At 42.6% G+C, this 27,533-nt stretch overlaps 2 protein-coding genes across 10 annotated transcripts in view; both read right to left on the reverse strand.

Annotated features, from left to right (window-relative positions):
- LOC117778171 (voltage-dependent R-type calcium channel subunit alpha-1E-like) overlaps positions 1–4,996 on the reverse strand; it is a 49,952-nt gene extending 44,956 nt beyond the window's left edge. For 5 of the 7 annotated variants that reach the window (XM_034613525.1, XM_034613516.1, XM_034613519.1 and 2 more), the window contains exons 1-2: positions 4,675–4,994; positions 1,401–1,845 (exon numbers count right to left, since the gene is read on the reverse strand). In XM_034613525.1, the coding sequence (XP_034469416.1) occupies positions 1,401–1,807 (407 nt within the window). In that variant the 5' untranslated portion in view covers positions 1,808–1,845; positions 4,675–4,994. Of the gene's footprint in view, positions 1–1,400; positions 1,846–4,674 lie in introns of all 7 variants that reach the window. The other 2 variants (XM_034613517.1, XM_034613523.1) reach the window with 2 other exon arrangements.
- A 3,984-nt stretch (positions 4,997–8,980) lies between these two features.
- klhl14 (kelch-like family member 14) lies at positions 8,981–27,151 on the reverse strand. Of its 3 annotated transcripts, XM_034614387.1 has the most exons (10): positions 26,754–27,150; positions 22,455–22,745; positions 20,717–21,617; positions 18,693–18,814; positions 14,610–14,699; positions 13,846–13,924; positions 12,622–12,812; positions 11,907–12,065; positions 11,170–11,327; positions 8,981–9,849 (listed from the first exon to the last, which is right to left on the reverse strand). In XM_034614387.1, exons 3-10 carry the CDS (start codon positions 21,592–21,594, stop codon positions 9,709–9,711), a joined length of 1,818 nt encoding a protein of 605 aa, XP_034470278.1. In that variant the 5' UTR covers positions 21,595–21,617; positions 22,455–22,745; positions 26,754–27,150; the 3' UTR covers positions 8,981–9,708. The 3 variants fall into 3 exon arrangements, with proteins under 3 accessions (XP_034470278.1, XP_034470279.1, XP_034470277.1); XM_034614388.1 differs by lacking the exon at positions 22,455–22,745 and having other exon boundaries at positions 26,754–27,151; XM_034614386.1 differs by lacking the exon at positions 26,754–27,150 and having other exon boundaries at positions 22,455–23,092.
- Positions 27,152–27,533: the final 382 nt, after the last annotated feature.

Below are 27,533 nucleotides of genomic sequence, written 5' to 3' on the forward strand. Positions count from 1 at the left end.
TTCATACTGTAAAGGTTTATCATTTGAACCCTTGTGTTAACAATGCTCCCCTGCAGAGTTTCTGACCATTACTAGTACGATTTTAGGAGTGGGGCCTGGTTTTGATGGTTCCACTATATTCGGCTGATCAACAGTCGGTGGTAGTAACACAACAAAGTATGTAGAACCGAGCCAACAAAGGCAGAGAAGAAGAAAATTGCTCACAAATGAACATGGATGTAAAACTTTTTCCAAAATGTTCTTCAGCAAATGTTTTTATCAAGACAAAATCTATTTAAAGCTTTTATTAGACCTCAACGAACCACAATGTGTTTGGTGAGAAACTCTGAATCTGCTGCTTTGTTTACAAATAACTCCACAGGTTACCTTTAACCTGTTTTCTTTAAAGCTGTGTCACACATGTTTTGACCACTTGGGGCAATAAAGACTCCATCCTGCAAGAGATGCTATCAGTGCTTTTGGTTTATTATTTGTTATGGCTAACCTGTGAACTTAACCTGGCAACTTTTACATTCAACAGACTCAAACCAACATGGTAGAATATTATTCTGGTCACTGGATCAGGCCGAATTGCACTTTGGTTCCATTGCTTCGCTTTGCCAGCTCAACTTTTCAAGCAGTAACGCAGGCACCCACCAATCAAGTCGCGTTTATTCAAGCGCAGGTCAAGGGCCAATGACGTGTTAATGCAAACACAGGTTGACATTAAAATCAACATGGACAGCTAGCATGGGATGTTAGCTGAGAAGTCAGCAATGTCCCGAGCTGGAAACTGTGATTGGATGTTGTCGCTATGAGGATCACGCCCACTGCTGAAGCAAAGCGTACGTTAGATTGCTCAGTAAATCTAAAGGGAACTGCAGAGTTTGTGGTAATTAACTGTGGACTGGTCAATATGAAGGACACATTCACACATATCCACTTAATCCCAAAATATTGATCAGTGCAGCTTTAAAGAAACAGTAATGTGCTCAGTATCTGCTCATTATATTATTGAAGCTATAGGCTGTCGCACTCCTATCGTACATTGTCATGACCGACTGTTTGACGCATCGTAGAAGGAGAAGCACAGATGTAAACATGTGTTGGCTGGATTCCATTTCCAGTCTTTTAGTATGCATGGTTTACTGCGACATTAATGTTAAAACTGAGCTTTCTCTGCTTTGACAAGTCAGAATGTCTGCCACGAAAAAGGTCTATTGACTCTCTTTGACTTCCCAGCATGCCTTTGTAATGGACCCACAAGACAGGTTCAAGAGGTTGAAAACCTTCACTGCATTTACAATACAGCATGTGTTTTCTTCTACCCTGGCACTTTCATCCTCCCCCATGGAGATTTAGCATCTTTACACGTACAATTTAAAAGGACTCCTTCGCCTCAGAAATTCTTTTATACTCACTCCCACTCCTTCCTGAGGGCCTGCGGCGTGCTCTGGATTTTGTGAGCCTGGTGAGCCATGATGATGTCCTTCTGCTCCACGAGTCCCCCACGCCGCCGCAACATACCATGGGGGCTCAGAGATCCTGAGCCCTGATCAGACGAGCCCTCATCATGACCGTAAGGCACATCGCAGCTGGCCGCTCGAGGTGGCAGCCCCAGGTACTCGGGGACGGCATGAGGGACCTGCAGGGAACTGGAGCGAGCTCCCTGAGCGAGGCCGTGACGCGGAGTGGGGCTGGGCTTCCAGGCCTCAGGCTCGGGGAGGGACAGGGAGGACTGGGCATGTGTCTCTCTTGTTTTACCACAGCTGGATGGAGATTGGGGGCTGGGTGTGAGGGAGAGGGTCTGGTCCGAACTGGTGAACATCTCTACAGGGGTTGGTAGTTGGTGGCTTCAGCATAGTGCTGCAAAAGAGAAAAAGGACATAGAAAAAATTATGTGTTTAGTGAATGGCAGAGCAAGATAATAATAGATGAGACACTGCTCAGAAAACAACTGACATAATGTCTGTAATCTTCTGTAATCTACTGGCCACTAGTGGTGTGACTCTAAGGATGGCGATGTCTGCCATTTTGGTCCAGACTGAATTATCTCAGCAACTATTAGATTGCCACGAACTTGTTCCACAGATAACAAAAAGACATAGAGTAGGTACTTGTCCCCCTGAACAATTAACTTTTTTAATGTTGATATTTTTAGGGAAATGTTTGAAGGTCAAAAACTCTCATCAGCATCAACTCTACATGGGAAATCTTTTCAACCTTCATGAATATCAGCTCACATCATCCATCACCGATTAGTGAACTGTATATCCGTTCACTCTGAACCTCTCACATGATGCAAAACTTATTTTGAAATCTTTAATGGCTTCATGAGTAAGTGTTATGATGTTGTGTCAGATCGGTATGTAAGCACAATGTTTACGTTAGCATGTTAATATTAGCATTTAGCTCATTCAGCTGCGATATAATACCGCTCATAGACTGTATAGGCCTTTAAAGATGGACAATATGACATCTCTCCAAAAGTGAAGCCAATGCGTCTCGCTCACCACCGTGTGGCTGCCTGTGGTATAGGTCATAAACTCTGCCTCCTCCATGTTGGGCCATGGACCAAACTAAAAAGTCCAAGTACACATTCAATACATTTTTCTCAGAGATGGTTTGTGTTATTTTGGGTAGTTCTTATCCCACTGGTGAAACGTCATGATTGACAGCTGAGACTGACTCACACTTGGTCGAGCCTGTGTTTCAGTTGGACCTTGATGGCAAGATGGCAGCGTTCACATCCAGGATATTGTGGTTTCACAAAGACAAAGAGACGCGTCATATACAGTCTAGAGCTTCACAGAGCGGCTATGGCTGTGACTCATGGTCTTCTATCTCTATAAAGCAAATTACATTGTCATCCAAGTGACCCTCTAGAACTGGTATTTAACGACTGAACCATTTTAGCTGAGCAGTCTCAGCTAGAATGGGATTAAGCCTTAATGTCTTTAATGTATGTATTAAAGGGTGGATGTGGAAAACAGCTGAGAAACATAGAAAATGAACAGTTCCTACAAAATAAATCCACTTCTAAACAGTGTCAATTTAATTCAAAGTGAGTGCCACCATTTGTCTGTACTTTTCTCAATGATCACCTGAGCCAGTGGGATCTGTGTTTGCAGCCGTGCATGACTGGAGGAACAAAAGCTTTGAACCAACAGCCATACAGGAATAGTAACAGTAATCATACTAGTGGGCAGAATAAGACTTGGTTGCAGGTCTATAGTGAAAGTAATGAGGAGGAGGAGGAGGAGGAGGGGTCCAGTTTTTTAAAAATATCTCTGCTCAGTCACATGCTTTGTTTCCAGAATACTGCACACAACTCAACATACATATGCTGTTGTTGCTGTTGCCACTGTCCAGTATAGCATGTGCACAAGTGAGGACAGAAACATATTGGGGAGATGAGGCGGTGAGGGTGGAAGAAACAGCGAGTTTGAGGCGAGCCGGTGCGAGACAAGACGAGACGAGGCTCTTTTTCCACTGAGCCGGAGCAGAGAGGACGATGACTGAGTGTGGGAGAGCTGAAGCAAAAGGCACAGTGACTCACTCATCAGCAGCAGGGCTCCTCACATATGAACCGAGCCCAGTCTGAGTTTGAGCTCTGCCCTTCAAAACGCAAGAAAGCCGGGACAGGAGGGTGCGAGGTCAGCTTCAACCAGCCACTCGTTCTTTTAGCACATCAAGTTGAAAAGATATCAGTTCATTTTTTTGCAGCCAGGGATGATGGGATATTAAATGTCAAGGCACTTGAATCAACAGGCACACCGAGAAAGGAAAACAGCAGGATGAACAAAGTAGGATGATGTGCATGGAGGAACAATGACACTAATTCAAACACAAAATAATAAAATGAATCATGGATGTCAGCAGTGATTAATTAGCTTTTTACAGATAAGAGCCTCCTGCAGCAGTAAACACCTTATCTGTTTAATCAATAAAGATAAAACATGTGCTTCAAGCGCTTTTTTATTTTCTATTTGATGCTTTTATATTTTAAGTTATAGGAAGAGGTCTTTATGTAATTTAGTTTCAACCAAGAATGATCATCTTCATCAAAAGAGGGTTTATAGCAGGACTATTGAACTAGGTTCTGTTGTTTCTTTAACGGGTAAAAACACTTGCTTGAAGGTGCGTATTTATTTCTATATAATGGTTTTATATTTGTAGTTATATAAAAAGGTATTTCTATAATTTTCAACCAAATCTGAGCCGTATAATCCTCATCAAAGAAGGATTTAGTTCAGGACTATTGAACTAGATGGTGATGTTTTATCAACTAGGTATACCTGTAGAAACACTTGCTTAAAGATGCTTTTAAATTTCAAATTCATATTTGTAGGTGTTGCCTTTGATCTCCTCCGGAATCTTAGAGCAATACATTGTAGGAACGCACAGGAACAACAGGCGGCCCCTCGTCTCATGCAATAATGTTATGTGTGCACATCAGCTGCAGATTCACATTAACAGGTACTGCTAATTGGGATGCTGTCTCGTTTATTCTCCTTAAAGAGTTTAGATCTTGATGCACAAGTGAAAAAACCAAGAGAAAGAGGAGCAGCAGTCACAATAAGAAGTAGAAAGATGATGATTCAGATGTTAAACTGGAGGGTGAATGCAGCGACAGGAGGCAAGAATATCAATTAACTGATTGAAAGGATTAATGAATGAAATAGACGGATTTACCTTGACGTGACGCGCGCTCCTTCATCGTCCACAGAGGCAGCGACCAGGTGTTAAATCCAGCCCCTCTCACCCGGTCCAAGTTCGGCGGTGTAAGGAGGCTTTCGCGTGGATTCCTCGAGTGATGATCGCCGCTGTATGGCTATAAATACTGCCGGGTGGCGGGGAGCCAGGGGAGTGTGGCTCAGAGGAACGTAAACAGGCATGGGGACAGGAGCGAGGCGCGATGGAGACAATCCCAGTCCTCCTCTCCTCCTGCGGGCGGGCTGCCGTCATAATGGGAGCCACTTCTCACACGAGGGTTCATTAGCATTGTGCGACTCTACCTCAGATGGTTTTAAGTGGATGCAACAGGTCTGGCAGCACGTTTGAGACGCTGTGGCCACCAGGTGCATAGGCTCAGGGGCGGTTTGTACCACTAGATGGTGGACTACAGCCACATACCTGCCACACAGCAGGTGGAGAAGGTGTGCGCAGTGAGATTGAAGGACAGAGAGGGAACAGTGTTTGTTTACCTGCACCTCCGTCCTTTCATTATTCACAAGCAGGGCCGGACATATGGGGGCCCTAAGCAGGGGGGGGACCTGTCTCGCAGAGGATAGAGCAGCTTTCACTTATAACCCTTATTCATTTGAAGCCCATTAGATTCAATAATTTTCTTCACTATTGCAATTAAATCATACACGAGGTCTCTTTTTTTATAATGGGTATGACATTTCATTTCTTTCACTGGGAAAAAGATTTATTGACAGGCAGGACCCCGTTGAAGATTGTATATTGTATTGTGTTAACAACAATACAATATTAAAGAACAAATACTAGATGTTCTTCATCTGGTAAATATTAAATGAATTAACATTATATTTTTGCCTGTGTCTGGGGGGGCCCTGTGTTACATACCTACTAATGTCACTGCTGCCAGTTTGGGATTAAACAAATGTGATGATTCTTGCTTGTGGCCCAATTATACAAGAGTCTCAGTAGCAATACAGTGGCAACTCTAATTCAGCTAATGATGTATGACTACAGGGGCCCCCTGGTGGCTGTGAGGCCCTAAGTAGCTGCTCTCCTCACTACAGTATTCCCCTTTTCTGCCCTAACCCTAAAGCAGATATTCCCAAACTGTTCACCTTATGAACCCCAATTGTCCCATTGAGCGAGTTCTCAGAAACATTCACCTGCGTGCACATGTTGCAACGTCCCCTGTGGTGCTGTAAATCAAGCTGCTGTGACTGATGTCACTACTCTGTCGTAATCACATGGAGACAAAGGAAATCAGAAGGCCGATGACTGATTGATTGGTTTTATTTTAGATTTTGAGTGCGTCAGCGTCTGGACCAGTTGTGGCTGAAATACATAATTGAGGATTGTTTTTTTTATTTAAAAAACATACAGTGTTAAATATAATTCAGATTTTCGTAACAGTATAATTTTGGGTGGAAGAAAAACAAGTGACTCAAGCCAACATCACATTATACTGAAACTCTGATGCAACACTGTTTTGTGTATCTCACAGCATCAGTTTGATTAGCTTCTTTTGTACCTTTCCCAGGTCACAAACTAGAGCCCAGGACAGAGAATCGTTTTTCCTCTGTGATTAAAACACGGCCACGATGGTCTGTGTAGTTAATTAAAAGGTCGGCTGTGCTCCTTTTTAACCAATCCCATTATTCCCTGAGCTCTGGAAGAGGTGTTAGCGCAGGGACTGGGAGCAGCGTGGAAACCATCTGCTGCCACCAACACTGGAAGGTAAATGAAGACTTCAAATCCACACACACACATACACACACACACACACACACACGTGCCACACGCTAGTATTCAGTCTGTGTTGCTTTGCCTATATCTCTTCATCTATTGTCCTGGGATGAGTCTTTGTCTTAATCAAGATGACGTTTTTCTTTCACAGTCCCCTCAGCTGGTGTATTTGCAGCGATGACGTCAAGTTGTCTCTGAACAGAAGAAGATATAGATATCTATAGACCGCAGCATCTCAGTAGCTGTTTTAAGACACGAGTTTGATGAATATGTGACATGAAGAACACTGAGGATTTTCTAATGTCCCCATACCTTATTGTGTGAATTGGATATGGATTTATGTGATCTACAAGAATCATCTCTGTGAGAAAATAATTGCAGTCTTATCCTCTAGGCACGTGGCCAAGTGGATGCATGGAGTGAAGACGCCAAGCTGAGAAACTGCTGCTATTGAAAGAAGAAGAAAAAAAAAAACGACATCAGAGTAAACCATCAGGTGTATGTATTTGTTGGGGGGACGTGCATGCTGTTCGGTGCATGAGACAGTTGGTAGTAAATGGTTGGCAAATCAAATCTGGTCTGGCATGAGAAGCTGCCCTCAGGCAGACATCAGATCTGGTTTCAATGCTTACTGGCTCCGGTTTTACAGACGCCTGCTTGGTGTAATGCGGTTTAATTTTTCTGGGATGAAAGTATGGAGGCAAATCTTCATGGGTAAATATTTCCACAACGGTCAATGTGTGAGGAGCTGAAGAGGAATGTTAGAGGAATCTCTCTGCAACACATAACTGACATTACCGTTATACAGCCAAGGTACTAGTGGTTTGTAACTAAGTACATGTACTCAGATTAGGTACATGTAGTTTACTTGAGTCCTTTCTTGACATGCCCCTACTACTACTACTCACTAAGAAGAATACACTGACTCAACTTTTAAGGTTAAAATTAAGGTAAGAATTTGCATGAATCATTTTAAGTAATTCTAACTAAGCCATTATCAGTCAATCCTACAATACTTTCATAGTAAGATTTACACAATAACTTTAGCACAGCAAACAATTATAGGACATTTTTCTATAAAAAGCATAATTAAATATATAATTATTAAAGTTTTTTTTAACCTATATTAAGTGGTCAAATTATCTAAGCTATTCTTCCTTTTTTTTTTTTTTACATTTCTACCATTCTACTCAGAGATCCTTTCTTCCATTATTTATACCGTCCATCCATCCATTAATCCGTCCATTATCTTCACCATCAATCCATCCTTTCATTATAACACTTACTATGAACGGGCCATGGCGGGGGGGGGGGGGGGGGGGGGGGGGGGTTCGGCAGTGTACTCCTTGAACAGGACATGACATCTTCCTCCACCAGTGCAGATACGCATGAAAGAAGTAACTTCACACATAACTGCAAGCTATTAGTATTAAGTGAACTGCTGTTCATGTCTTGAAAATATAAAATTATATTCTCTATGTCTGAGCTTCGTTCTACCAAACATATGAAGCTATATTTTAATAACGTGTGGAAAGTGGTGTATATTTTAAGTTCAGTTTTTTTTCTGGCTGCTAGAAGAATGTCAGCTCAGGGACAATAAAGTTGGAAGTTGAAGAAATCTCAACATCAAACTTAACTCAGTAGAAACCGTCAGTGGACTGTTCACATCTCGTGACTGGGATTGACAATAACATTTTAAATGAAGCCACTTTTCTTTCTGAAACGTCAAAAAAACAACTGGAAAAGGGTGTTTTAATCATCAAGAGTCAATTTATTTTCATATTCTAAAATTCAAAGGACATAACAGGATTTGAGAATAAATCCAAGGTCAAGTGCACAAAAATGTTTCACTGCAAGCGATTATGTACAAGAATGAAATCAGCAAATCTGTACAGAATTCGACAGGTACCGCAATCGATATTTAGAGTCAACTTTTTCGAACCTAATAACGAAGACTACACTGGACTTAGATTCATTTGCACTGGAGATATCTTTTCTCTAAACACATCACATTAATTTCATTTACATTTGAGTGGAACTTTGTTTGCTGAATCAAAAAGTTCACTTTTAGTGCATTAAAGACCACTTTATGTTTGTTTGTTTGCTTTTCGTACATTAAAGATTAATATCCCATCAAGGTAACGCTGTGTGGCCTCATAAACAGACCTGTTAACATTCACTTGTAAAGGAGAAACAAACCCAACAAACATCCTCACCATCTGTTTACCCAAACATGCTACCCATAAATACACTGGCTAGCAATTACAATTTGATTGTACCATCATCGTATAATTAACATTAGTGCGTCATATGAACATTAAGAATCAATGGTAAATTCTTAAATTGTTTTGCTTGCAGCAGGAAGATTAGCTGCCATGAACATTTGGCAAGATTTTTTTTTTTTTTTCTGTCAAGCAGATGACCTGTAAGGAAACTCTCTGTTCAGCAAGATATTACAGAAACATGACTTTAGCTTGGGCGTAAATTATTAGTCAAAAATTAGGGCTGGGTGATGCAGAGACATCGTCGTAAAGATCATTGTGGTTTTTTTTTTTACAATGTCCACCTGGTTGCTTGGACCCCGGGACTCCTGCTTGTGGATCTAGTTAGGTTTTCTGGAAATGTCCCCATTTAACCACAGAAATGCTCAATTGCAGAGAAAGACAACAAAACAGTTGCATAATGATCTGACCATGTGACGCAGCAGGGTAAGTGCACAATCCAGCCAGAGAAAAATGACTAATAACATGAGCTATGAGGGAATATTTATACACTTTGGATCATCACAATGAATGTAACTCACCCAGCTCTAGTTTAACGTAACCCGGTGACGAATCACCTTCTTCCCAGCGTCAGCCCGTGAAGCAACACTGCATTTTGCTGGAATTATGCGTCTACTGAATACAAGATACAATGGATCTGAAAGCTATAATTCAGTTCAACACTATGCGTGCTATAGAAGAGAAGCCAAAAAACACTTACTATCAGTTTAAATCAAACCAAATATGAAACTGACAAATTTTTCTCATAACACAGATGAGTTTAAATACATGAGTTACACAATTTTCTTCTTCTTTGTTTTTTTGTTTTCTCAAACCTTCAGTAGGTAATAACGAAAGTGCTCTGGTCAAACCTGTAAAAAAATAATTTATACACACGCTCGTCGTCTGACCGCAGGGTTCATCACAAAATAGTTGACAACTGTTTTGCTTATTGATGGTCCTCCCCCCAGTCTCTCTGCCGCTTCCCGCCACGCCCGCCCGGCGTTCGGATTAGTTGTCATTTGTTAAAAGGGAGGCAGGCGGGCAGAATGACGGTGGAACAGGCTGGGCCCGCTAAAGGCTCTGCCACCTCTCCCTCCAACTCTGTCCATGTTCCTTTCTCTGGGCTGTAGCAGATGGTGGAAGACTTATAGGCTCCCTGAGGAAAAAAATAAATAAAGTCATTCTCTTCATTAGTCTCAGTGGCTGTTTGGGTTTCTAACTGGGGGGACAGAGAAATCTTTTATACACATTCATTATTAAAAGGAATAGTCTGGTGATTTCCTTTTTACACATTTTGTCAACAGATTCCATGAAAGGACCAAACCCAGTTAACGGATCCTAATAACGAGTGAGGCCTCTGAAGCCGGATGAAGCTTATTGCTCTGTGCCACAGAGCTGCACTGTTCCAAAAATGATTAAAAACACACGGGTGAGCCACACTGTAGCACTGAGAGACATCTTCCCCTCATGTGCACCCTCCTGCTGCCGTACTGTACACTCATGACAAATGTTTATCCATCCACCGCTTAAAAATAGTTCCCCCACAAATACACTATCTATTCCTGTTTAGGTCGAAGAAAACTGTACCCAGCAGTATATCTTTTTCAAAAATATAAGTATATATTCATGACATTTCATATTGAGAGATGGACTAAAATGTTAGGTTGGTTTCCATCCATACGACCCAATACAATTTTTTAAATGTGCATGAAAAACTAGAGCAGTTGTACCAACAATTTTATATATTGCAAAAATGTAAAACATAATATACGTGAAGGATGTGACCTAAACTTTCATTAAACATTTAGATCAGATCAGGGAAAATGTGTTTAAATCATGTTTGAGGTTTTACTGTTTCTCCTCTAATCACTGAGCCATAAAATTTCTGCAATAGTTTTACGGCTCCAGTCTGGAGAACATCACCTGCTGTTTATCTTGATGAACCAACTCTTAATATTCACATAATGGAATTGTATTGGAATTGTATTGATTCGCATTTTCCTCAGTAGTCTTTCTCAAAAAGGTAAGTTACAATTTGCCAGTACATTTGGATGTAAACCTGGATGTAGTCAGGAGTCTCTGGCGTCTTGGTTATCTGTCGTGCTTGTTAAAATCAAATCCAGCTTTCAGAAACCTGGATAAGCATTATTAGAGCTGAATATAATATCTAGAGTATAATACCAGGAAACTGGCATGTGAACCCATACCCAGGTTTTATCAACAGTCTTTGTTGGAACAGAAAACAGTGGCTGAGATGGTAAGAAACATTATTGCTGTTATGATAATACAATGATATGAATAACAAGGTATTTCCTGTTCCATGTAAACACCATTAAAAAAAGACGAGCATGTAAACACACTCAGTATCTGTTTTCTTTTCCCACAGGATTTGTTGACAGTAGCAAAGACATAAAACATTAATATCCTGTTCCTTTAATGTAAAAGCATCTTATCTGATCTGAAAAAGATAGCGTACCATGCTCCAGCTGTATCCGCCCACGAGGAAGATGCTGTCGCCCAGCACGGTGCAGCCCGGGCCACTGCGACCCTCCAGGATGGGAGTCTGCAGGATGTTCCACTGGTCGGCTTTCGGGTCATAACACTCGACCAACATCACGTCCAGGTGAGAGAAACCTGAGAGAGGAGGAAGAAAACTGTGTTCAAATAATTCAGTTTGTGTATCACATGCATGTCTCAGTAACAGTGATCAGCTGGATGTTTGACTGTTAAGGCCTGAAAATATATCTTCCAATTTGCCTTCTTCTGAGTCTGAGAGATAAGATTTGTGATCAGAATTATTGTTTTATTTCTGTGTCTGTGGTTTTCTCAGCGTTCTTCTTGCTGGTCTTTAAGCGAGCTGAATTCAGAATTCAGCAACATTTAAATCGTAATAGAGGTAACATGACAGCCACTATATTCAGTTAAATCCAGTAGAAAGCATGAACACATGGATCAGCCCAAAAAACATTTTTCTTCCTGTCGTCTCCCGGGGTCTCTGAAGTCTGTTTGATTAAATCTGCGAGCTTCGAGCTTTCCCCATGTGCCTACGATTTGCCAAAATCTGAGGGCAGTTTTATCAATATTTCATTACAAGTAGACTCAGAGTGTTTTATAATAAAACTGATCATAATGACAGTATCTCTTTTGTACAGTTTTGAAAAAGGAAAAATGAACCCTGACCTGTGTTCTGTTCAGTTCCTGAAACGCACTTACCTTTCAAATGGTTTCCACCAATAGCGTACAGGCGGTCGTTCATTCCCGCCAGGGCATGAATAGCTCGCTTTGTGTTCATATCCTGTTTCCTGGCCCACACGTCCATTACGGGGTCATAACAGTAGAGCCAGGACACATACTCCCCATTGTGTACTCCTCCTGCAACGAGTAAACATGGCATTACGACTTCTATACTGAATCGAAATACAGTCTGTACACACTCATGGCTGCTTATGTAACATAGTAAGTACTACATTGGACCCACTGACATGGCTTTGTATATTGGTCTAGGATATATATATATATAAATATGTAGATAGATATATAAAAAAATGTATTGATGTATTACTAAACCTAGTAATTATCAGGGTTTCCATGTTGAAATATATCACAAATTATCTTTGACTTATAATCTAGTTTTCTTTCTATACTTGTAATACTTCACAGCTACATCCGGTTACAGAGAAGCTTGTTGGCTACTTCTCAACACTTAATAGATGCCAGTGCAGTTAACAGAGATTACAAGAGGTTTTTTTATGACTTAAAAAACGAGCACAATAACCGAACAGAACAGCCTCCGAGTTTGTTACGCCCTAAAAAAATTAATTAAATAAAATAAAGTGCATAATTAATTCAGCAGATGTATTTGTCTTTTTCAGAAACCAGGAACAAGACGCCAGGAGAACAGTGAGTGAGTGACAGCCTCTCTCCTGACCTGATATGTAGATCTTGCCATTATGTATCGATCCTGCATGGGCGGCCAGAGGCTGCGGCAGGGACGACACGTAGTTCCATTCATTAGTCTCCAGGTTGTAGGACTCCACGCTGGAGAGGTAGCCCGTCTCATTCCTACCGCCGATCACGTACAGGTGCTTCTCCAGGCGGCAGGCGAAGAAGCTGGCTCTCCTGAGGAGGGGGGGGGGGGGGGGGGGTGTCAACCAGACAACATCATTAAAACGGCAGTGACAAGATTCATTGTAGGATTTTGTAGTTTGTAGTTTTTTTGCGGAAGGAGGAAATTATTCAGGAAAGAGATGGAAACTGCGACTCTCTCTTCGGTCTTGTAATCGGTGAATTGTGAATTAGGAATTCAGTAGTTACAGTACATTGATTGAAGATTTACACATGCTGGCCAACTGGGATCACTGGTTTCAATGCCAGAGCAGAGGGTGATCTTACTTTTTCATGAGACACTTTTCCATTTGTTTGTTGGTTGGTTTTTCGAAAGCAAGATTACACAAAACCTACTGGATGGATTACCATGAAACTTGATGGAAGGATGGTATGGTATGGTTCTGGGAAAGAACCTATTGAATTTAGGTGTGGATCCAGATCAGGGAACTTTGCAAGATGGGACGTTTTTCGACATTTTCACTAATTTCCCAGGAAATAATTCACAGATCTTGATGAAAAAAATCAGGTGTATTCAGGGAACAGATATCTATGAGTGTGTGTAATTTGGTGGAGCTGGATTGCAAGAGGACTATTGGGCCTTAGCGGAATTATGCACTATACTGTCTATCATTCTTATTCATTATAAGAACTTAAAGATTAACATAATTTTAAATGCCATAAATGTATTGATAATTTGTGTATAGCGTGTGCCGACATGGCCTCAAGCAGCAGGTCCCTGATATGATTCCCGGCCTGTTGGACAGTTTACAGCACCACTGTCACTATACGATAAATCCAACAGGCACAAAAAAATAGTGAAAAAATATCCTATTGATTCACAAACAATAATTTTTATGTAGTCCCCTGAAAGTTCTGCATCACCAGATGTATTTACCTTTACTGTATATTGCCTTTTGGAAAACATCAATCGGGAGTACATTTGAACCAGCGCACTGATCCATTAGCAATAAAAAGCGATACAAAATAAAATAAAAAGCTTTATAAATGAATGTATGAATGAAAAGGATGTACTCAAAAGGCTCACCTCTCCTGCATGGGGGGCAACTGTATCCAGCTGTTGAATCTGGGATCATAGCGGCTGACGAAGTTGGTGCTGTGCTTTCCTGCAAAATAACATCCAAACCAAAGATCAATGAAATTCTATAGGAAAATAAAGTTTAAGCATAATATGGCCGTGCTCACATCCAATTAGCTAAGTCTCTGCCAAAGTCTTTGTTACATACCAATGAAATGCACAACTGTTACTCTGCACGTCCTCATTTAAAAATAAACATATTATCTGAAAATCACCTCCCACACGTGCTGACTTCCTGTGTTAGTGTGTGTGTGTGTGTGTGAAACAAGTTAAACAAGTGTTGACTGAAGGATTGTGATTCAAATCATTCAGTGAGCTGGTGTCCTTCAAAGAGTCTGATATTATCTATGATGATGATGTGTTTTCCCCATGTGTAGAACACTGCTACTGTTCTGTTGTATGATAATGAGAATTGGTGGAACAAGAACAAAAGGACAACAGTGATCTATTTTTCATTATCATGTTATATGTTACCACCATTTCTAAAAAAAACACTCTTAAAACTTCCAAACCACAAATATTTCAGTCTTAAAAGTAAAAACTGATTAAAGTGTTGTTTGTCCATTCAGAGCTGATCTGCCTCTACAGGATGAGTGTTTGAAACTCTCTGAAATTTCTACACCAGCTCCGATGGATCCGATACGCTGGCTCAGAGCGCTCTTTACAAATTTGACTTGTGAAAGCGAGACATTGACTGCGTGGCGTTTCAGTACCGTTGGGGTTCCACTGGTCCTCTCCGCCCATCAGCAGCAGGAAGTTCTCCACCTCCACCACGCAGTGATGGGCGCTGTTGTAAGGCATTACTAGACCAGACACAAAAATAAAAGGTGTCAGACACGGAATGAGGGTGATACAGGTCAGTGGCGAGCAGGTTGCAAACTAAGGGTTAAACCCGGATCTCCGACATCATTATTTGGTATCCCTTTGATGAATCATTTTTCATAGATCTACTGTAGATAACAAAATATAAGTACAAACTACTCTAAATCCCATTAACGTCAACATGTTCTAATATTAATGTCCCTAACCCCTAGTCATAAAATAAATCTACTAAACTTACAGTTAAATAACACCTGGTTTAATTTGTATAAAGTCGCCCATAAATTCAAACCGTTTTAATTCCAGCACTTTAGCCTCTTTGACCATTTAAGATTCGTGTCTCACAAACGCAAATACAAGCAGTTGTCAGTTTATTAGGTAAACAATGCTAAAAGTAATGGAGTCTAACACAGCAGTCCTGCATTAAATCCAACCTTAATGACGGTTGTAATGTTTAGTTTGTAACTGAAACAGTTTTTTGGGGAAAGCTGCCGATTCCACTTTACAGTCATTTTGGAGGCTGCAATTTGTGGTGGCGATGAATCGCATTGTCTCATACTGACAGGGCATCATGTAAAATAATCACACAGTCGAATGAGCACACCTCCAAAACAATTGTGATGAAAAGTGGACAGTAAAAGCTTTATGAAGGAGGATTTACTGCAGGACTGTTGGATTAGACAGCGTCAGTTTTAGCTAGGTGTCCCTAATAAACTGGCAACTTGTGGAGAAAGTTAGGTTTTTCTCCCTGGATCTAACCATTCATTCATCTGTACGGAGTGATTTCTTGTGGGGAATCAAACCTGTTGACTCTGAAACTGGAACAAATCAAAGTATGATGCAGAGCGAAGAGTCGACTGTTTGTTATCACAATATCTGTCTACCTGTCAATCTATCTACCTGTCTGTCTGTCAATCTATCTATCTATCTGTCTGTCTATCTACCTGTCTGTCTGTCAATCTATCTATCTGTCTGTCTGTCAATCTATCTATCTATCTGTCTGTCTATCTACCTGTCTGTCTGTCTATCTATCTATCTATCTGTCTGTCTATCTACCTGTCTGTCTGTTATTATTAACTGTTATGAGCCCACAGACACAGTAGGACGCCTCACACAGGATATCCCCTTGTGTATGATTTTGTGTGCCCCCCCCCCTCTCCTCCATCTATTTTTATATTTTTTATTTTTTTGCTGAAGTGACCCCATTGAGATGTAGAGAAATGGTCCTAGGTGACAGTCATAATGAACATGATCGTGTTCACTCAATAAATCTCAGGCCCGGTGCTTTTTGAGCACAAATCAGTGAAATGTTAAAGCCCACCTGTCTGTCTCCATCAGTCATTTCCACTGTCACCTCCCCACCGCCTGATGGATCACAGTTGCAGCAAAATTAGACAGCCTTGAATCTCATTTCTTTTCCTAGTGGTCTCCCCCTGCGATCTCACTCGGGCTGGCTGACATGTGCCGGTCCCCCTCTACAGGAGGGGAGTCTCGGATGAGAACTAATACTACATACACTAAACACAGATTTATCTCGAATGAGGGGATTAGTTTGCCTGCCTCCAGTGCACCTCAAAGACAAGTGCCATATGACTGCCAAATTCCCTTACATGCTATTTACATTATCATTCCGTCAGCAGTATATAGGACACGGATGAGCGGCTTTTTATTTGATGTCTAGTGACTTGTACTCATAGTAAAAATCATCCCGTACCCGTGTGAAAAGAAGATTATCGCTGTACAGTATGTCGCAGCATTGACTGTTGGAGGATTTGGCTTCTACAGGTGCCACAGATGCAGGTGAACAGGGGGAGAAATACAGGCTATAATAGCTGTAGTCCACTGTACCAGCCTTGTGTAGTGCAAACAATAAAAAAGGCTTGAATTTTTCCACATCTCCCCCTTATTCATTATCACCTATCAGAAAGAGGGTGAAATCCTGCTGCATTTTTGTCCCCTCTCCCCTAAATCCTCCGCTCACCCCAGAGGTGAGCAGCCATGGGAGGGCAGGATGAGCACGTCCTCCACGAGATGGACGCCATCACTCCAGTCTACAGTGAGCTCCAGGGCTCACTAGAGGGAGTCAGAAACCTCTGCATAGAGGCACATTCGGGGTCGCATGAATGACTCCACAGCTAATGCACCACTGCTGCTCGAGCTCTGACGTGCCTTCAACACCATCACAATTGCATCCCACTGAGCTGAATTCCTTTGTTCTGGGGCCACGCTGCGTGGATGGGGTCCATTTCCGTAGTGTGACATTTTAATATCAGGTTATTTTAAAAGGAAACGAGGAGGGAGCAGTCTGGCATTGTGGCTGAGCCGGTGCCTGCCTTTGTCTTGTGCTCGACCACGCTGCTGTGGGTACACTAGATGGCAAACTTTGCACTGGAATCAGCGAGCAGCAGACACATCTGACACAACGAGAGGGATCAGATTCTCCCCAAATTGTGTTGATGAATGTCTTAATCAAAGGCTGTCCCTCTCAGGTTTCGCCTCATTGAAAAGTTATGATTGAATGTTAATAATCTTCTATTCCACATCCATTGTGTGGAGGCTACATCAGATGGTCACTGATGTGTTAAGGGATGATTTTGCAGTTTTGTCCTTCCACTTGGCCACGGACCATTTGAGTGTTAACTTTTTAGTTTTGAGTGATGGAAATCCCTATTGACCTTTTGCTTGGTGCAGTTTATACCCAGGAGTGTGAGTTTAATGAGAAAATGACAATATAAACACCAGTGAGCTTCAGGCTGTTGTGTATGCATGCCTCCCTGAAAGATTTAGACAAACAGACAAAAAAAATGAAAAATCACAGACGACTGCCAGCGAACGCTATGATTCAAGCACAAGAAGAAACCAAGCTGTTGCATGGAATTAAGAGCCAGCAACAGAATTGTCGCACCTGAATTAAGAACCCATGCCATACAGTGGGAATATAAACTGCACCGTGCCGAGCTGACAGGAGACAGACCTATGGCTAATGTGTACGGATGGGGAGACGCTGCTGAGATATGGCTGCGACCAAAACAAAAGGACAAAAACTCGATATGTCCAGCGATGATGATACAAAGGACAAATATGGTTTCCCATTAGCTCTTCTTTGACCTTTTGCAACATGGCAACGATATAGTGTAGTGGGTGAGCCTCAAAAGGTCAGGGAAGACAGAGAGGAGAAAGAGCATGGTACCGAGGTGTAGGGAGGTGTCTCTGAAGCCCCTTCAGATATGTTCTCTGGAGACGCCACATTTCTTTCAATACAACGGTGTATTTCGTGAAATTGTGACAACTTGCTTTCATTACGAAATCATGAAATCAATATTGCAAACTGTATCGTGGTATAAATCCCAACGGGTCACGGGATACGTCTTTATTTCCTTTCATTACTGGTATTATTTTTTGTTTAGTCAATTAAAATCATCCATCTATTGACTGTTTGTATAAACGTTACAGCTGCTGTCTCCCTGACCTTATCTGTTGGCATTTTGCTTTACCTGATATAAACCCCCACATCAATAGTGACACCAGGTCAACAGGTTAATTCCCTGCTGAGTATTAGTATGGATGGGAGCAAGTCAACGTTATGCATTGATCAATATGCGAATGATCAAGCTACATGTAAATGCTATGGCAGGAAGACGCCATTCATTACGCTTCCTTCTCTGCCACAATAGATCATTAGATTCAAGTAAATCTCATCATGCATCCTGCCAGCATATTTCAGCAAAAACAAGGGAAACCGGGCATGAAGCTCCACAGTGCTGTAAAGTCACGCTCTGATTCAAAACTTATATTAAAAGTGATAGTGATACATTATTACCTGAAGGATTTAGGGAACACCTTCCCCTCATTTTCCCTGGAAATTAACCTGTGTTAAAGTCATCCATAGGAACAACTATTTCTCATCATAAAATTCACTAACACAAGATGCCCCAGGTAAAAAGGAAAAGAGGCAGCCGAGCCTTTTTGCCACTCACTTGTGAGGATCTTCCATGTCTTTTTCTCGTCGTCATAATACTGGACCAAATTGCTGGGGAGGCGATCGGGTCCAGGAGGCAAACCACCCACCAGTAACAGCAATCGCTTATTGGAACGGATTCTGTAAAGTCAAGAGTGTGGGTGTGTTGACAAGGGGAAGGAAACAAAGAACAAAACAGGTATGAAGCCTTGAAATTAAACATCCAAAGGGTAAAATAAACACAACAAGCACCTGGACACCTTTGTGTTTCTTTATTTACATAATTACACCGACAGTATAAACCGTTCTCGCCCCTGCGTATTTTGATCTTTCACTTTGCAGTCGCTCAGTGTGTGAATGAATTAATCAGTGGGTGAAATAAAACTAAATGCATGGTTAAATTAATATCTGTACCTGAATGTCTCCTGTACGAGTACAGAAGTTGAGACTACTATTAGGCAATGCGTGGCCACGTTTATTATAATTAACAAAAAAATTGCTCCACGGCGCACTTATCCTTTTGATGTGTTATTGAACGGTTATTGTACTCTAAAGATATCTTTTCAATTAGCTGTGAAGCGAGGACGATCCTGCAGGGTGCCATGCTGGAGGCCAAAAAAGCGCAATTGAGTAGATAAACCTGCCTATACAATGTCTCCCTTTCATTGGCTGCGGTGATTCATGTGACATGGCTGAGCCAGTCGTGAGATATTTCCTGCTGTTTGTGTATGATATATAACCTCAAAGCTGCACACTTTACTCCGCATTAATGACCACTATCTGGCTCCGAATGGATTTCAACACAAACCTACCAATTAATCACAATATACAGTGAATAGATTAAGAGTAGCTGGCCTTTATATTCAGACACCTTTTCCCCCTTTTTCATATTTTACTTTTTTACGCTTGGGTAGATCACCATTGTCTCGGTGCGTTCTCCCTGCTACTGGCCCACTCGGAAGTGTTTGGGGGTTATTCATATGCAAATGAGCCCCTGGACATAGATAATAGTGATTAATTGAGAGGAGAGAAACAGTGGCATGTGAAACTAATTATGAGGATTCCTGATTCCCTGCTCATTTGGGTCCATATGTGGGAATAGATATGTTATTGGGATAATGTAGGAAGAGACACAGAAATGATAGATTTATTGTGCAAATTTTGGATCGTCGAGTTTCCGGTCTCTGATGCCACAGCTTTATTTTTCCTCCTTTATACACACAGGGATTTAAATATTTGAATATCGATGCTCCTAAAACATTTTCAGCCTCTAACTCAGCTCTGTAAACTTAATTCTGACACCAGCACCGTCAATCAATCAACTTACCGACAACACACCAGCCCCTAAAAGTGCTGATCGGGACAAACGTGGGAGCAAACTGTGCCACTTGGCCTGTTTCTGTGAGAGTGAGACACGTGCACCTCACCTGAATGAGGAGCATCACCCCGATTAACTCTAAATGAAAATCGATGCTGCATTTTCCCAAATATAAAAACACATCTACATGCACTGAATTCCATTTGACTGCATTATTCCTCTCATATCAGTGACAGGGTATCACTGCACTTGCATCAGAACCGTTATGTAATTACCATGTCATTCTGGTAACAATCTAATTATATCGTTTCAAATTGGATTCATGAGTTGCCACAAATCATATTACATTACCTTTGTCTAGTTTGCTGCATCTTGTCTACACTGATTGGAGAGCAATTACACAGATGTGTTAGGAAATAAAAGAGTTGTCTTTCCTTCACTAAAACATAAGGTAACCTTGTAATTATGGGTACAGTGCAGCACAGAGTAGACCCCCCCCCCTGACAGCTGGCAGTCTTTAACAGGAAACCCCCTTAACAGTTCTCATTACCTGGGCCTCAGACCTCACACCTCTGACCCACACAGGCAGCCGGACCAAACCTTGACTGAGTGGGAAATGTAATTTGTTCAAATTTAACAAGTGGGAGGCATTTAATCACCTTACATCCACTTCTCAAGCAGCTCGTGTGTGTGTGTAAGTGTGTGTGTGAGTGTGTCGTGCTCACCTGCTGGCCAGGGTCTGCCTGCAGTGCTGCCTGAAGGGCATCAGGTGGTAGTTCATGGCATCCAGGAGTAGTTTCTGGCACACCGGGTCACTCCTCATGAAGTCAACAGACTGCACCCTCTCCACCAGCTCTGGGGCAGGTATGAGGGCGAAGCGCAGCCTCTTCATGAGGTCTGGGGCATAGTGCATGCGAGTCTCCCGGTCATGCTCCAGCCAGAGGACTGACATCTGGAAGAGGGCCAGCTCAGACTCAACTGGGGGTGGCAGAGCATCCAGCATGGCGCACATCTCCTCAAAGTTCAGCAAGAGCACATCCTCCACCAGGTACTTGTTGGCCAGCTTCTTGGTCTCGTCCAGTCCGTGCAGTGCAGCGATCTTGCAGATCTGCTTGTAGTTCTGCACGGAGATCTGGTCGTTGAGGAACTGCACACTGAGCTTAGTGACCTGGGGGATGTTGAGGATCTTGCTGACTGACAGCACCTCTTCCACTGTGTCCAGGGAAAGAGTCACGTTGGCAGTGTAGAGGTACTCCAGCACTAATCGCAGTCCAATGGAGGAGCAGCCCTGGAGCACCAGGTTGTTGATGGGCCTGGCACTGGGGGTCACCAGCTTGTCATCAGGAGAGGATGAGGGGGTCCCACTGCTGCCCTGGTCCCCTTTGCTCCCCTCGTTGTTGATCACATTATGGGAGGAGAAGAGGGACCTGAAATACTGGGAGCAGGACGCCAGCACGGCTTTGTGGCAGTGGAACTGTTGTCCCTGGGCAGTGAGAGTCACATCACAGAAAAGCTGCTTCCTCCACAGGAGGTTGAGCCCGTGCAGCAGGGTGTCACTGTGTGTTGGGTCAAAGGTGGATGTTCTATCACCCGATCTGGACATGACTTCCTGACTGTGAACGCCACCTAGGCAACAAATAAACCATGCAAGCCATTTACCTCAGGTCATTTATTTGCACAACACACGCAGCAGCCCCACAGACCCCCCCAAACTATCACAACGGGAGACGATTCCCCTCTGATTGAATAAGTTGTGGAGCGGCTCGCGGGTCCACGCCACGGCAGCCGGCGGCGATCCTGCGTCCGACGCGGCTCCGGTCGCCTTCAACTTTGCGCTCCGGTCGTAAAGCAGCAAACAAAAACGCAGTAGTTCCCACGGCGCGCCGCTCCTACTCATTCTTAAAACACCGACAACCGAGGGGATCTAAATGGAGGCTGGGAGGCTGCGAGGGGCGCCGTCAAAACACGACCGGGAGACCGGGGGACCGGGGGATGCTGCGGCTCGGTTACGCGGCTGAAGTTGCCGGATCGCGGGGGGGAGAGAGAACGGAGAGAGGCAGCCGCCACAGTGGACGGATAACACGCAGCATCCAGCTAACACTCATCCATTCTGCCGCCCTGCCGCACACCCCCACGACGAGGACATTACACATCGCACAGATTCATACAAAAGCAATTAGTTTGCTCTCCCCGAAATCCGCCGAGAGCCATCCGGCAGCGCGGGGTGCGTTTCGCCTTTAGTCTGCCCGAGTTACGCGGACGTGAGTATGAACGAATATTCCCCCCACCCCCGAAATGCAGCTTCTGGCTAAAGTTAAACGCGACGTGCGATCTCCGGTGTTTGTCGTGCTGCACAGAAAAAAGCTATTTTCTATGTGCGTAATGTGCGCAAACTTGACACAAGCCGTGCCACTAAAAAGCGCCTGTCACAACTAAACGATGTGAGCAGCTTTCCAAACTTACCTGACTTCAGCTCTTCGCCACAAAAAAAAAAGAAAGTAAATCTTCAGGTTCCCAAAATAATCTCACTTGATTTCTCCTTTGTTCTCCTTTTGTTTTTGTAAAAAAAAAAAAAAAAAAAAAGAGAAAAAAGAAATGTCCTCCTTTCCTTCAAAGTCTACGGTCGGTGGCGTCTCAGAATAACCATTGAATCCAACTCATAAAGTCACAATTTCAGCTTATTTGTTGACGTTGATCATTTGTTCTTCTGAATTAACAAGAAGTGTGTGAGTGTGTGAGAGGGAGCTGTGCTTTCTGCAAGAGAAGAAGAAGAAGAAATATACGTGTGACAAATTATGCTACCAAGAAACAACACATCATTATCCTTGGGCCTGGGGCTCAGTGAGTCGTAACGAGAGTAATAGGAAATCCACGGTTGGGGAGAGAAACGGTCGTGCATGGCCGGTGGAGAGAGACCATGCAGGGGTATGGATGCTGGAGAGACTCGCAAAATTATGGCTCAAGGCTATTGTAAAAACTGTCGAGCGTAAATGACTGCGATTTCAAACATCTATGGAAGAAAGAAAAGGAGAAAGGGGGAGAAAAACCGAGTCTTTCCCTCGCTGTTATAGAGAGAACCGTCAAGTTTTAGTGCGCATTGCTAATTAGTCAATTTCTCTCTGCCTTCACAGCCCGACGACTTTGCTGCTGAGCTGAAACTGCTAATTTCTGGGACCAGCCTTTTTTTGGCTGTGAACTGGATGGATGAATGGCTTGTCTCGCACAAATGACAAAAAGCCCCTGCCTTAATCTCCATCGCCAAAATAACCCCTCATCTCATTCTGCTCCTGCTAGTCCTTCAAAAGAAGGTGCTCTGACACAAACTCAAGTTTTGCATGTGTTATTATAAATACTGTGCAAACCATCATGTCCTTACTATATGTTGAATTAAAGGAGAATATATATAAAACACCTCCCTTTCCATCCACACGTGAGAGAAGCACACAGGCCGACTACACAACAACACACAACTTCAGTATTGTGAAGTTATGCGCAGAAAAATAAAGTTGAACACATTATTCACTGTTTTCTTTATCTTGTCTGGTCAGTTAATTGTTTCACTACCTGCAGGCCCAGCTGCAGGCCAGGAAACACAAAAGACTTGAAACCTAATACAACACCCATCAGTGCACAGTGGTGTGTTGCATGTGAAAGTCCCCGGCTGCATATTTAGATTCCACCTACCTGCACATATGCTCCAACAAATCCCCGGCTAACTTTACAAGACGTGGTAAAAAAAATAAAATAAAGGAGATTCCTCTTCGTCGTATGTGAACGTCCACTTGACCTCATTACGTCATAAACACATCAACTGTGAGCCACTCGGTAGTTTCAGTCCTCTATTATAAGCCTAGTTACTTTATTAACCTCCACCACATGTATCTAAACTCCTCTCAGATGTCTACAGGTACTTTCTGAGGACAATTTAAACCTGAACCGTTTAAACTTGCATACAAAGACATCTATAGACTGCATCTCCCCTCTGACCCTGTACATAAATAATCAGGTAATGTAACCCTGATCATTAGGAGGTCGACGCTTCCTGTAGCCTGCTCGGAAACAACCAAAGATAACGTACTTGCAAGTCCAATCAAAGTCAGTTATATATATAAATGACTTATAAACTGTCAATTAAATAAAGAGCTTAAAGGAAAAAACTTGCACGCAGAACTCCCGCGGGACCCGAAGTGACAGATACCTCACAAGTTATGAAATGACAGATAAGGATAAATGGGTTTGTTCATGTACTATGAAATAGAGCAACACCATGCTATGCTTGAAGCAATAACAGGCCACATATATAGGCAGCGTTTATAATAGATGGGACCAGAACAATGTTTTGAGTGTTGGGGTGTTTGACAAGGCTGCGCATATCCTGCACAAAGTCATCCTACACCATGTGTGTGAGACGACTGATTACATCTGTGCACTGCATCCTCAAATCCTCATCGTCACTGGAGGAAAGATTTCATAATTAATTAGTGGTTTGAAACCAGCAGGAGAGCAAGTTGGCATTGTTGTTCAATATTATCGTCGTTATCAATCGCGGGGCCTCGTATTCGAACCACGTGTCACTCCAGGCCGGTACAGTATAGTTTCCCTGCAGTCGCATACTGTTATCGTTACCAGGCCCCGCGCTAGCACTACATTACCCAAGTCTCGAGCGAGCTATTCCAACGCAATAAAATGACCATTTCCAACTCTTTCAGCTCTTTGTAGCAACTCAGTCTCCCGAGGCCACTGGTCTTCAGATTGCAGGGCGTTTATGGTTGTAAGTTGTTGCAGTGTGCAAGAGGAGGAGGAGGAGGAGGAGGGGGAGGGGGAGGGGGAGGAGAAGAGGAGAGGGGTGGGGGGGGGGGGGGGGGGGGGGGGGTCATCAGATAAGAGAAGAATTTCTAGACTAATTAAACCCTTTGAGACAAAGAATCACACTACAGTGATTTACAACTCTCTGTACCAGTTAACCCGACTCATATTTATCTGTCATATTACTCAGATACCATATCTACCTCTATGGGTAAAAAAAGAAAAAGTCTCTCTACATCTTTTTTTTTTGGGGGTCCTTAATATCACGGGAACATGAGAGGTAAAGATTATAAAGACTAAATAACGACAGTGACATGAGATCGTAAAAAACTGCAGTTCACTCACATTATCAGGTCCAGTGGAATAATAAGCTCCTTTTTTTAACCTCAGCTAAAACACAACTTTCTTTGTAACGCTTGCAGCATGGCACATTTTCCCCATTCTTTATAACACCGTGCATAATAACACCTCAAAAATAAAGCTAAACAACAGAAACAATGTTTTTGTGGCCTTGAATACACCGATTAAATAGTGAACATTCAATCTAATCAGAGCAGTGACACAAAACAAAAAGAGAAGCTCCAAAGTTGTGAATACCAAAGTCTACCAGGCATAATTCCTTTTTGCTGGCTGCTGCAGAGGGGGTATGCTAAGATAGAAAGTATTATTTTCCTAAATGGAAGGTGTCAGATGGTCACGGAAATGTGATCGGCTGTTCAAGATCACTGCTTCCCATCTGCAATTTGTGACGTGTGAAAGATTCAGCCCAAATGTGCTCACCAAGCGTAAATCCTCAGCACTTTTTCTTATCGTGGAAAAGCAAGATAACCAGCTGTTTACAGATCAGAGAACATATCATATTAATATCATGGAGAGGGGCGATATCATCTTGTTTGTAAAAATATTTTGTTAACTAAGTGCGGTGTGGTAAAGCGACCTATAAAGTGAAAGTTGTAATTTGTGTTTTAGTGAAAATGTTGTCGTTTAAATCCTTTTTTACGATAAAAAAAAATATGTATTAAAAGAGAGAAAACAGAAAATGCTGTAAGGAGCCTCTTAAATAAGACGTTAGGAAATAGAAAATTAATGCAAACCACGGATTATAGTAAATACTGAATTAAAAAGCTTTCAGCAGTTGCAATTAAATATATAAATACCCCCCCGCCCCACCCACCCCCACACCCCCCATACACACATCCCAGTTTGTCTCAACACAAGCAGGACCACTTTTATTCTGTCTCCCTGGATTTATACAGTTATGTGAGGAAAGATACTGCAATGTGATGTGAAACAGTCACTACACAGTGTTTTGATTTGTGAATTCCTGTGTGAGGGTCCCAGTAAACTGTCCCTGTAACTGGTTATTCCAGTTTATCATATCCCGAGAGTAGATTCAACACAAGAGGAGCAAATGAGTTAACTTGCAGCACAGGTTTAATTTATATAAAGTGCAATATCTCTAACGTTTCAACATTTCTAATAGCATCTCCTGCTTGATCGTGATGAATTTGGAAATCCGAACGGTGCAGTCACCTGTTAACTTGATTAATTTTTCTTTTTTGGACATATATCTTGATCCTAGGAGTGATTAGCGCGTGCTTGTCATCTCAGATCAAACTTAGCCAGAGATGATTCATAAAGCGTCCACTGTGTAACAAATTGGAGGCACTTATATTTGCCATTCAGGGAGTATGGGAGGCCTGCTGTTTTAAACCCCTAGATCCCCACACATGGCGTAGCCACCACAGACACGGCTCAGAGAGTCAGCCGGCAGCCGGGAGGTGAGCAGAAAGGAACAGGCGGTGTCCCCTCCAGAGTGAGCACAGGAGCATGTGTGTGTGTCTCTGTGTGTGTGTGTGTGTACAGCATTTGTGTGCGTGGCATTCTCAAATGACAAAAGGATACCAGTTGTGCAGTTCAGGTGGGAGGAGACATGAAGGTGGTATGGAGACTCACCTGAGGGAGAGTCAGGGCTGGTGGGACCGGGGCTGCAGTGGAGACCAGGAGACGTGTGAGGGGCCGCGGGAGGCCACCGCGCCGTGGAAGAGGTTTCGGGGGGCTGGAGGGAGAGGGGGCTGCTGTTGCGCAGTCTCCCCAGCGTGATGCATCTACCTTCAGGGTGGCAGCAGGCGTGGAGTGGGGTGCGATGGAGCGAGCACGGGCTCAGTGGCGCGGTCACCTAGGGACGCTGGAGCTGCTGTAGCAGGACTGATAGTTATTTCTTGGGAGAATTGCAAGATGAGCCCCATTGTATTAGCAAACCCCTTCTACTTAAAATGTATCAATGGGCTCGGATCTGTAAGAAAAAGTTGGGGTGACACATACCTGAAAAGCAACATATAGTGTGGTTTTAACTTTTATTGCTGAAGCATTATGTATCATTTCCACACATAATTTCTGTAATTTACTAATTAGTCAATTAATATCAGTAATTAATTCTAAACTATATGTTTCACTGTGAATCTGAATGAAGGTTTTTTTAGAGTTAAACATGAGTAAATTCATTTGGCAGTGGCAAGCCAGCAAACTGTTCCATACTGATTTGAAATTCTCAGACATTAAGCTTTTTAATTTCCCAGCCACACTTTTGTGCTGCTACTGTTTGAGTCGTATCTTTTAGAAATTCTCTGTGTCTAATATGGTCAGCACTCCCAATTATTCACTCCACTGACAAGTGAAACAAATGGGACCAACCAGTGCATTCTGTATTATCTACACCCCTTGGATTCCCTGACA

The sequence above is a fragment of the Hippoglossus hippoglossus genome, chromosome 17, assembly GCF_009819705.1.
Source record: "Hippoglossus hippoglossus isolate fHipHip1 chromosome 17, fHipHip1.pri, whole genome shotgun sequence".
Classification (NCBI taxonomy): Eukaryota; Metazoa; Chordata; class Actinopteri; order Pleuronectiformes; family Pleuronectidae; genus Hippoglossus; species Hippoglossus hippoglossus.